General features: G+C 37.6%; 1 protein-coding gene across 2 annotated transcripts; it reads right to left on the bottom strand.

Annotated features, from left to right (window-relative positions):
- Window positions 1-218: 218 nt before the first annotated feature.
- Window positions 219-12,502, bottom strand: LOC101709973 (tRNA N6-adenosine threonylcarbamoyltransferase, mitochondrial). 2 transcript variants are annotated; one of them, XM_087209595.1, is made up of 5 exons: window positions 7,467-12,502; window positions 5,973-6,216; window positions 1,621-3,254; window positions 825-1,029; window positions 219-748 (listed from the first exon to the last, which is right to left on the bottom strand). In XM_087209595.1, exons 3-5 carry the CDS (start codon window positions 2,092-2,094, stop codon window positions 540-542), a joined length of 888 nt encoding a protein of 295 aa, XP_087065721.1. In that variant the 5' UTR covers window positions 2,095-3,254; window positions 5,973-6,216; window positions 7,467-12,502; the 3' UTR covers window positions 219-539. The 2 variants fall into 2 exon arrangements, with proteins under 2 accessions (XP_087065721.1, XP_087065722.1); XM_087209596.1 differs by having other exon boundaries at window positions 1,621-2,008; window positions 5,973-12,502.
- Between the last annotated feature and the right edge of the window lie 59 nt (window positions 12,503-12,561).

Raw genomic sequence — 12,561 nt, 5'->3', positions numbered from 1 at the left:
GTAACTGCCATTATGGTACACCAATATTTTTAGATCCTGCAATTTTTACCTGTAAACATTTTTACTTTACTATAAACTTGAAAAGCCATTAACATTCATTTAATATTTAACTTTTCAAATTACTTAAACATTTTATTATAGGTTATATTAGTATACAATATAGTTTATAATTTCTATTATAGTTTATAATTTCTATTATAGAATTTTATAAAGAATAAAGTGTAAGATACATTAGCCAGAAAGATTATCAAGACTTTTAAGTACATTTAAAGGGATTTCATTAAAGAATGGAGGAAACCAGCCCACTTTTCTAAAAATAGTGATGGCAATTATTGCATCTGGTTTCTTTATTGTAAACCCTCTTTCAAGTCCAGTGAGAGATGTGGCATTGTGTTTTTTGCAACAGAAGCTGTACAAGAGTACCTGTCCCATAAAGCTACCTTATCTATGCTAGAAATGACTGTGTCAGTCTTTTCTGCTCTGCATAATTTCACACTGCCAGGGCCAGGATATGTCCTAAACACAGGTCAATCAAGGTCTTAAGGAAATAACACACCACAAAGCATACTACGACTATTATGTGAGATGACAAAACTTACTAGTACTGCATTACTTTGAGATAACAAGTCTCTTTGCTTGCAAAACAGAACAGCGCGGTGTGTTCTTTTTGCAATGTGGCACACTGTTGTGTGCTGTACCGCAGCAGCGATGTCTGCAGCTGAAGACAGGACTTGGCCCTTTTCAACACCTGCAAAAATAAGTAGGTACTTTTAGGCACAACCCAGGAATATTTATCTGTCCAACTTTACTAGCTGGAAATATACCTTCCTCTTTTTCCTTTTGCATTATTATTTTATCAATAATATGTTGAAGTCTAATAAAAGAAAAATCACAATTTTTAACATGATGCATGGGTGGATTGAGATCAAGATGAAATCTATCTCCTTGTTTGGCCAAATGTTCTATAGCTTTCCCACCACTCACGCTGGAGCATTCTGGATGTTTGATTAAAGAAAGTCTTCTTGTCACCTATCAAAAACAAAAATATATTTTAAAAAATAAGTCATAAATTATACATTTTGAAAAGAAAAGATGCAAGGGAAATGAATAGAAAAATAAAATGCTGTACACTACATTTTGACAAATATGGGGTATAGCTGATGTTCAGTAAAGCAGAAAACCCTGTTCCTACGACAACCTGATGAGCAGTGGCCAAATGCTGTCCGCTACTTTTGTTCTCCTATTGGGGCTGGAAAATAGGCTTGAAGTTATCATGACTGCTTAATGATGAACTCCAAAGAGGAAAACCTGCCTTACTGTTTCTTCTTATCATTTCAGCTGTTGGTAGCTGTGTCTTTTTTTTGTTGTTGTTTTTTGGTACCGGGGATCGAACTAGCTGTGTCTTTTTCATATGTGGCAAGAGGCTCTGTAGTATTCGAAAACAAAGGAAAAAGAAATCTATTTGGCTATGGTGCCAGCGATTGTGCACTTAATGACAGAACCTTTTGTTTAATAAGATATTGAGCAATACTTTGATGCATAGCTGTAGTGCATCTAATGCTATTTAACTGAAATAAACATTATAACAAGAAACAATGAAGTTAATTCTTAAATAATTACCTTGTCAAGCATGTCACCAGGTGCTATGTCCAAAGACTTTCCAAGAAGCAGAAAATCTGAAACTCCTCGGACTAATGCCAACAGACAATGACCTCCAGAAATCAAAAGAACTAAAAAAGGAAATTCTACTTGATTGGTCAGCCTAATAGTCAGTGCATGAGCCTCCATATGATGAATGGGGATGAATGGCTTCTTTAACTGGTTCACCAGCTGCATGCTAAATGATAAGCCTACCCCCAAGCTTAAAGCAAGCCCTGGTTTTATGGTAGTTGCAATCGCTGAGAGTTCACTTGGAGAGATTCTACTCGCAGAAAGAGCTTCCTGTACTATTCGTTGAATATTTTCTCTGTGAAGCTGCTGAGATACTGGAGGAATAATCCCACCTGTCCTGCAAGAAACAAAAAGGTAGCTTTTTACACACTGAAGATTGTAAAGACAAAGAAACAAAAATGACAATATTGCAACTAAAGGCATGATTCCAAATTAATCATTATAGGGCTGGAAATATTCAGCTTCTTCAAATTGTGCATTATAATGTAGCATACTGTAAGAACTCAATATAAAATGATTAAGGGGATAATGTTTCTACCTTTCCAAACCTGTGCACAAAATCCCCACAGATTTGTTTGCTGATGAATTAAATCAAGTCCTGAACAAGGGAAAGACAGGATAAAATTATACTTTAGAAAAATTAATCTCCTTGTAGATGAGAGATTTTTTAGAGATTACAGCAAAAACATTTGTGTGAAATGATTGTATCTTAAAGTGGGTGATTTATGGGAATGGACAGAAAGAGACAGAGAACCTTGCAAAATGTAATAGATAACTGGATATATGGGACTAATGGATGAAGGCATCAAAGATTCAGATTTTTGGCTGAAATGACCAGGACGAAAGAAATACTAACAGTGAGAAACAATTAGATAATTTTGTGAAGATGAACTTATTTTTAAATATATTGCACTTGAGGTCATAGCAGGAGAGTAAATTGCTTGCAATCCTAACAAAGTTTGATTCCAAACTTGTAAATGAGATTTTTGATCCATGTAAGACAATGCATGCATGGTCACCCCAAATACCAAGTGTAAAGAATGAGGCGGCACATTTGCTGCCAACAAATATGCTAGGATGTGACTGCTTTATAATCTGAGGAGCAGCGCAATAAAATAGAGTGCAAAATACATGTGGAGTCTCAAAATTTATCTTCCATACAGTCAATGTTGTAAGACCTACTACTATACACAAAAATAAAAATCCTTAGAGCATCCAATGAATGCTTAATAGTTAAAATATGAGGTATGATAAAAATGATATTAAAATTTTTTAAATATATTACAGTAAAAAACATGTCACCAGTAATTTCCCTCAAAATACTTTCCCTCGCTTTGAACACACTTATCCCGTCATTCTTCCCACTTTCTGAAGCAGTTCTGAAGTCCTCTCTCATGTCTTTAGTTGTGCTGTGGTGGCTGCCGGAAGTCTGTCCTGAATCAATTCAAAATGCTGACATTTCTGATCACTTTGATTTTCAGCAGGAGCCAGAAGTCACATGGTCACCGTCATGTTTTTACAAGCCTGCCTTTCCAGTGGATGATACTGGGCAGCAGTATTCACTGTATTTTTCATTATGCCTCCTAAAGACACAAAAACAGGACTTCCAGAACTGCCTCAGAAAGTGGGAAGAATAATGGGATATGCGTGTTGGATGCAAGGGGAGAATTTTGAAAAGGATTAACAGCAACGTGTCTTTTAGTGTAACAAAATTTTTAAAAATTTAAACATGCACTGTGTATTTTGATTAAGCCATTTGTATTATTTTAGGCAATGAGGGAGATATAAAGAAGGTATCTTATTTCAACACATACATATTATAATTTACCTTAATTCTTCAAAGATACTTTTTTCATATTCCTATTTCTAGTCACGGCGTCAATAACCCCATAATCATTTGGGTTTTAAGGTTCATCTTTACCTTTCTTTCCTTCTCACTCTCCACACTTAACACCACTCCCATTGCTATGACCAAATACAAAAAGCCCTCCCTCTACCATCTACTCAGTAGTCTTCTAATTGCACTCTCCTGGCTCTGTCCTGTGGTCCTTGGAGACCATTCCATATTGGGAGGCCAGAGAATAGCATAAAAGACACCCTGTTACTGACCCTATTGCTTTCCTACTCAAAACCTTTACTTTCTTGGAATTCCGGAGACTTTAAGTTCCTTTCCCTCCACTCATTTCTTCCTTCTGTCTTGCATCTTTTCCTTTCCTTTTTGTGCCTCTTCTGTGTATTATAGATTCCAGAGACTATACTAAGAACTAGGAACAAAAGGCCTAATCATTTTTCCAGGTTCCTGAGGACTTGATATATCAGACATTGTGCTGGATACAAGGTGGTGGTCTCCATCACCGTGGGGCTTAAAGTCTACCGGGGGAAAGACTATGTATAAGAGTACAGATGTGTAAATTGTAAAAAAAGATTACAGATAAAATATGCTGGATATGGTGATAAAGAATAAACCTAAGTTAGTCGGAATACTTAATTTAGATGACATGCTCAGGACCAGCCTTTTTGTGAAATGAATTTCACATTTATGTGTTCAAAATTTTAAGATAGCTGGGTATGAAAGTGCACACCTGTAATCCTAGCATTCAGGAAGCTGAGGTAAGAGGACTGATGTGAATTTGAGGCCAGCTTGGGCTACAAAGTGAGTTCAAGACCAGCCTAAACAACAAAGTGAGACCCTGTCTCAAAAGAAAAGCTCAAGAAAGTCAGAAATCAGTGATTCTTACTTTACGCTGCCCTTCCATTACTAGCTTTCTTTTATTCTACTTAACATGCCTCTCATTAGGATAATAATACTTCTCTGTACCTTATTACCCAGCGTAGTCCCTTTCATAAAGGATGTTACCATTTGAAGATTACTCTATTTCTTCACATAAATTACTTTATTATTTTTTAAAATTTTTATTTATTTATTTATTTTTCTTTTGGTACTGGGGATTGAACTCGGGTCCTTGCGCTTGCAGGGCAGGTGGCGGAACCACTGAGCTAAATCCCCGGCCCTACATAAATTATTTTTAATCCTCCAAGGCAGGTGTTATCTTTGTTCATTGATGTGAAAACAATCAGGACAAAGAACTTGCTGAAAGTCGCAGATCCAATAAATATTTTCAGGATTCAATACCAGTTTGATCCAAAACTACTAGTTTTTTTCACTATCCAGATGTAAATTGATACAGCTTGGAGGCATATTTCATTATACTGTGAACTGGTTAATAACTTAAAATCTTGAGATACTACATCAAAAACTACGATTTCCACTTTTGGTTGAAAATTCTGATGATCTAATGACATAGGTCCTAGATTCCTGCGTGGCAACAACTGGCTAGAGCTCAGTTATCGCCTCTAGATATTTTGCTTTTATCTAGCCCACCTATTTACATAATCTCCCTGGTAGTCCTCTTCAAATATCTGCATTTATAAACCTTGCATCATTCTAAGCTTTAATACAACAGTGTATTACTATGTATTTAAGCATCAACACAAGTTCTATGTATAAATGTGAATAGGATTTTTTTCTGCAGGAATTAACATAATATAGGGGAAAAAAACGAAGCCCAAGATGGCAGCACTAGGGTTCAGGCTGGAGGGTTGTGTGATTTCCAGTGGATAGTAAGTCTGGAGTCATCAGAATCCCAGTGCAGGTGCACCTCACAGTCTCCCTGTAAATAGCCGGTACAATCAGGGTCAATACTGCCACGAAGCCACTATTGTGTATGGCCCTATAAATCTAGAATGGGCAAGGGCTGGGGAGGTCTAAGCGCCTGAGAACTATAGAGAATGTGCAGCTAATGCACAGCTAAGAGCAACTGGGAGCTGTAATGGTATCAGAGAAGCACCTGAGGATAAAGAGGTCTAATCCAGTCCACAGCTCTGCATTTCTTCTTCAGGCTGCCCAAATCTCAAAAAAAACCTCTTCAGCCTGAACTGGTGACAAGACACATAGAAAGGCTATAGAGCAAGTCATGCTTTCCTAGGACTTCAGTTGAGAATATGAAATATATGTGTGGAGACAGGAAAAGGCATTCTGAAGAGAAAACCACTGATAAATATTTGAGCTGGGAATGAGGGTTTTGTTTTTGACAAGAAGAGTAGCTGAGGTTGGGATCATACTGTGGAGAGGTGTAAAAGCCAGGGTGAGGTGTTTGAGGTTTTCTTTAGCAATTATTGGAAACTTTACACACAGGAAGATCATAAAACTTAACTATTATACATGATAAACACAAAAGAATGGTGTCATTTACTTTTTTTTTTTTTTAACGATAGCATTGACTAAGACCATGTTTACTTACTTTAAATGGACTTCAGTTTGGGAATGTATCGCTTCTCCCAACACATTTCTGGTTTCATCCACCACAGCAGCTGCTGTATCAACACAACTGGTTTCAATTCCCAGGACCACTTTTGAAGATATTGTATTTCGGGATGAAAATTAAAACTTTGAAAAAACGCATAAACTTTTGTTTTTGATGGTTTAGAAAAAACTCCTGCTGCCTTATTCAATATTAACATACTTCCTACTCTAATAGGCAATTCCTGAAAAAGAATTACAGAAACAAACATTATTTGAAACATATTAGTGATTAACCCATTCACTTAAACAAAATATTGAATACTGTTTGATTTTTTTAAAAAATTTGTGGTACTAGGGAATCTCAGGGCTTTGCACCTGTTAGGTAAGTGTTCTAACACTGGCCCAGCCCCTGGTTTATTTATTTTTTAATATATAGTTTTAGAGAACTATAATAAAGTTTATAAAAGTCATCAAAATTTTATATAGATCCTAGCTACCTGTGAATATAAATAACATTATGTATGAGGACAATGCTTTCCAAAGGGCAAAAGACAGATATATAATTTGTTAGTATTAAAGGCTGAGCATTCCTAATCCATAAATCTGAAACACTCCAAAATCTGAAACGTTTTGAGTACTGCTATGATGCCACCTGCGACATGTCAGCTAAAGCACAGGCATGTTAAAAACAGTGCCCTATATAAAATTACCTTCTGACTGGGCCGGGGATTTAGCTCAGTGCTTCCGCTGCCTGCCTCAAAAGCGCTAAGACCCGAGTTCAATCCCCGGTACCCAAAAAAAAAAAAAAAAAAATTACCTTCTGACTATATGTATGAGGTGTATAAGAAACATAAATAAAAATCTAAACAAAAATCATGTTTAGACTTGAGTACCATCCACAAGCTATCTCATGTATATGCCAATATTCCAACCACCCCTCAAACACTCATATTTAAAAAAAAATCTGAAATCTGAAACACTTCTGGTTCCAAGCATTTCGGTTAAGGGAGGCTCAACCTGTACTGTTACTTTTATGCTGTTTTTGCGAACTATTTATTATTCTTTATAAAACAGGTACTCTTACAGAACAACAGTTGCATGGATAGTTCTCCGAAAGTGCTATTTATTTTTTCATTATTAAGACAAAATGTGATTTAAGAAACTCAACAAAGGGAAATAGAACAGATAAAAAGAAATGAATCTCATTTCCTGGAAACATTTTTTCAAAATAAAATTTAATAATTTGAATAAAAAAGTTTATATAAAACACACATAAGCAATCAAAGATTTAGTCTTAGTTTAGAAACAACAGTCTTCTCATATAGCTAGTCCCAAATAAACACATCTCGATTAAAACCACCTCCAACCCAACATTATTCCTAAATTACAACCTTTGGAACTAAATCTCCCTTTTGCCACAGGTTTATCATGATCGCAATTCTCCGCCCCCCCCCAAAAAAAACCCTAGCTGTGCATCACTAAACCACCTTACAATTTCACTGTGCAGTAGCTTCTTTCTCTACCACGTGAGTGGTCAAAATTAGGGGGCTGGTTCAAAACAGCAAATAATATCGGAACGGAGCCGGAGGACTGGAGCAGCTGCGAGGAGTGCAGCCCACAGTTACTCCGCAGGATTTAGGTTTGCAGTAAATCGATCTGGGCAGGGCAGACTGTTAGCAGCACTTCCCTTTCAGGCCAAGAAAGCTCCCGGGTGAACCAGGCGACTTGGGCAGCGCTGGTCTTTCTGTTTGCTCTAAGAAGGCTAAGAAGACGAGGAGTGGACTGGTGAAAGGTGAGCATTACACCCACTTTCCTCGTGGACGACAGCAGCTAGTAGCACTCGCCTACTTTCCCCGCTAGCAATGACGTCCGACCGCCTACTCTCCCGCGCAGGAAAAGCCCGCACGCAGAGCGCCGGAAGTGACGCCATCCACAGGGCCAGAGACTCTTAGCCGGAGTTGGTTACCCTAGCAACACACAGCTTTGTCTAACGCGCCCGGTGTTGGCTCACTCAAGTCTAGGTTCTATAAGGTCACACTGCTAGTGACCGATCCAGAGGTGCTGAATTCGACTTTGTCTGAATGCACAGCGTTAAGATCCACAGTGTGCTGCATTTTAGTGTTTTGTTTTGTTTTTTTGTCTTTGGAGATAACTGTACTTAATAATGTATAGTACCTTTATCAGAAAAAGAAACTAGGAATGCCCTAACCTGTAAAGGAATGCTAGAGAATGAAAGTGTTTCTGGGCATTCAATCTGAACAAATCTCCCGCTTCACTGAGACTAAAAGGTCTGTGTGTGCCTCCTCTATTAATCTAAAGATAAATAATAAAAGAGGCAAGAGTAAATATTTTTCCATATTGCATTACATAGTCCCTGCTTACTGTGTATGCAACTTTCAGTATAGTGTATACTTACATTCTTGCACTTTTTTTGGTAAGTCTTCTATTGGTTTGTGAAGTTGTGACCATTTGTTTAAGTAGATTTATCCCAAGAATCTTTATTCTTCCCCGCTAGGCTTAATTTGTTAGTAAGCAAGAACCTTATAATGCAAAGTTGGTTGGGGCTGGGAGATCTGTGCCTTGCACCATGCGTGGTTCTCAGTATAAAACATGACCAAACCATGTTGAAAAGTCACACAGTACAAGCTACAGTGGATACAAGTAAGTGAATGCCCAATTAACAGAACACTGTTGAAAAATTTTTAATTGGAGATTGTTTTTAAAAAATTTCATTTATGTTTAACAGTAAAGTGGCAATTATTATGTGCCAGACATTGAGGTAAGGTTATTTAATCCTCACAACAAACCCCTGAGGTACTTAATGTCCTCATTGTACAGGCAGCTAGGCCCCAGGGTTTGGATGATTTGCAATCACAGCTAATAAATGAAGAGCTAGGACTACAAACCCAGCCATCTGGTTATGGAGGCTATTTTCCTAACTTCCAGAAGAAAGAATAAGCTATAATTTCATTAGGGTGCAATGTCCCCCCACCCCATAATGATAGGACAGAAGTATTTCTGTTATACATGGAAATCCAGTCTGGACATAAAACCTTCATATCAGGAAATTTTTTTTCATTCAAATTATATTTAGGTGTATCCCACTGCTTCCTGATGGTACTGCCACCCTTGGGTCAATCCGTCTTCTGGGCTCTTCTGGCCACTGTTGTGCCTGAACACATTAGGAAATAGAACTAACACACATTGGGAAGAGATTTTATTTTTCCCTTGAACAAAGGACACATACCAGTCTCAGGAGGTATTTACCAAGTGAAGGTGATATAGAGGAAAAAATATAGTTCCCAACCTGCTAGATGTCAGACACACTGAGTTCATGTTTCCTGAAATCCAAGAATGAATTCTAAGGAACAAAGGAGGTTAAGAGCAGGAAAAATTTATTGAGAGATAGATTCTGAGAGACAGGAGGGGACCTGAAAGTGGTTGCCATTGAGCCCACTTTTCTAAGTTTTATAGAGCAAAATCACGAGGTGGGTACAATGTGGATTGTAATCAACCAGTAAGATTACAAGTATGAGCAGCCTAGCTAATATTGATCCAATTGATCCAATAGTGGTGGGGCACGTGGCAAGGGCCTATGAATGACATCATTAGCCTTGGTTGATAATCTACAGTCTTAGTCTTGTCTTTAGTTTTAGTCTTAGTACTTTTTTTTTGGTACTGGGGATCGAACTCGGATCCTTCCGCTTGCAAGGCAGGCGGCGGAACCACTGAGCTAAATCCCCGGCCCCCTTGTCTTAGTACTCTTAAATCTCAGTCTTAGCTTTAGTCTTAGGGTGGGACACCCCTTAATGAGATAATGGTCCATTTATATGTGAGATTTGAAAAGTGTGGAACCAATAATCTTAAAACTTTCCATTTATCCCTTAGCGAAGTATGTGAATCTGGCCATTGTGATTTTAATCTTTAGATGCACCTCCAGCCACAGTTCTGATGTGTTCTCATCTGCACGGATTCCCTTGATGGCCTAGACCAGTCTGACTGCCTATAATATTTCTACCTAACTTAGCTGTCTATAATAAAGGTATACATTTTTCATGTTTTTTACAATACCATAGGAGATGGTTTAGGGAAAGGCCTATGGGCTCTCTGAGGTTTGTTTAGACTCTCATGCATTTCATATATGGTTAGAATGCCACTCATAAACATACTCAACAACGTATGCATCATCATGGTTTTTCTTAAAACTAGGCAAAGTGAAGGATAGTATCATTCCTCTTCTCCTGTTTCCCCTTCCCTGGCTGGCGCTACTCCAAATGTTTTAGTATTTTACTCAGGCCTGTCTTCCCAGAACTGAACTGTCCATATTTCACACACTAACATGTATAAGCCACATTATTGTTTCGCAAATCACTCTTATCTGTCCTCTTTGAAGATTATTAAACTGCATTGGTTTGTTCTGGGATGCTGCATGTTTTCTTCATGAATAGAATCTAAGCCACTGCTACTAGTTTCATGTATTAATATGGGAGACATGTTACATGTCAAGGAGATTTACCGATAGCTATACAAAGTGAATCAACAGGCTAAAATCTATCAAGATAAGGTTCTATCAGAAATAGAAGTCTTAGCCTTTCGTTTAGTAAATAAGTATATGAGAAGAGAGCCATCAGTTAAGAGAGCTACATGTTGAAGATGTCAGATTTTAGTGACCATAAGGGGAATGAGTGATATGCAACCGTCAAAACAGCTAAAGCGGTACTAGGCTGCATTAAAAAATAAAAAATCCAAAACAAGGGAGGTGTAGCACATCTTATCACCTATTTTATAGTGCTATGTAGTAAAAAACAAACTAGAACCTAGAGCACTGTTAGGATGTGGAAATTTGAAACACTGCTGTACAAAAAAATGGCCATAGTAATGCTGTTATCAGTTTAAAAGTTATCTTTAAATAACTAGAGAGTTACGTGGAACAAGAATTAGATTTTGGCTCAATGTAAATCAAGTAAGTTCCATTACCAAATGGAATATGGTATCTTACAGTTGTAAATCCTTCTCTGTTAGTGTTAAAAAGAACTGGAGGGACGGGGGCTAATGAAGGGTTCAGCTAATGTAGGGTGTTGAATTACATGGTCGCTAAGGGCTTTTCCAACTCTTACCATTAGATAAGTAGCATTATAAAGCTAATTCATACAAATATTAAGGAGATTTTGTGATAACCCCAGGATTGGTATAGTTTAATATGTAGACAATAACACCAAAAACCTAAAAAGCAAAAAAGCATAGGGGCAGGAAAAAAGGACACAGGAGCCAACTAGGAAGAACTCCCAATGAGCCTCACTGGGGGACAGTTTAGCAACAAATTAGTTAATGATTATAACCCGAGGAATAACACACTCACGGTCAGGTCCATGAATGAATGAATGAATGAATGAGAGAACAGAGACATCTTTCTTACAGGATAATTCCAATAAATAAATATAGAAGAAATGAAAATAGAAAATCATTAATATTTTAATTAAAAATCGCTGCAAGATCCACTGATGGATGCTAAAAATAGTGGTATTTCTAGGCTCGTGCCTATTTAAATTGCCATTTTGTCTCCTGATGTGGTTAGTAGCAATTTTAACACGGTGATAGCTTTTGTTCCCAAGTAAGTATGGATTTAAAAATACCTTTAAAAAAACTACATAAATTTACGAAATGGGCAAGTTTCCATATTTAGCACAACCATTTACTTAGATAGTAAGGCCAAAAAACCAGGAATCATTTTCTCTCCTGCCAGCCACATTCAGTACACCAGTGACCAGTGAGCTGTACTTGCAGAGATCCAAAACCCAGTATCTGCTACTTCCTTGGTGCAGCTCCTCCCTGCCTGCAATAGCTTCCCAACTATTCTTCCCACTTTCTATCCCCTTACTTCATTCTCAACATTACCCAATGGCCTTTAAAATAAAATCAGATCCCTTTAGTCTTCTGTATAAAACCCTCTAATAGCTTTGTCATGCTTAGAGTAAAATCTATTTATTATCTTCCTCTAGAAGCCCTTTATGGACTGTCCTCTACTTATTTCTTGGCCTCCTTTGCTACCATTCTCCTTCTTCTCCCTGATTTCTCCTTAGTCCCAGTGGCTCTCTTCTCCCTCAGACATGTCTCCTTTCTGCCCAAGAACCTTAATAACTGTCATTAGCTCTACTGCCAATCTTTCCACAGACCTTTGTACTGCTTGCTTCTTCACATCAGTGAGGCTTGTGTACAAATGTCACCTAAGATAGCATCCACAGGGAAGATCTTTCTAAGGCAGGCCTGCCATCTGCTTAATCTTCTTCCACAGCATCATTACACAAAATAACAGGTATCTGTCTATTCTTATTATAATGTAAGTTTCTCCAGGGAGAGAAATGGCTTGTCTTGTATACAAATTGTCTTTAATACGTTAAGTGGGTGAGCCTTCACATATGTACTAAGTATCTTTACAGCAGTGAAAGCAGATAGTAGAAAACATAAAGGTAGATTTCCATCTTTGAAGCCTTTTGAGATAAACTTTAAAATGAAGCAAGATACTCTTAGGAGGCTGAGGCAGGAAGACTGTGAGTTTAGGTGGCCAGCCTGATCTATACAGTTAAGTT

Source organism: Heterocephalus glaber, unplaced genomic scaffold (assembly GCF_053883595.1).
Source record: "Heterocephalus glaber isolate CG9 unplaced genomic scaffold, H.glaber_assembly_v1.0 deba00001058, whole genome shotgun sequence".
Lineage (NCBI taxonomy): Eukaryota > Metazoa > Chordata > Mammalia > Rodentia > Bathyergidae > Heterocephalus > Heterocephalus glaber.
This window is presented reverse-complemented; position numbering and strand designations above follow the sequence as displayed.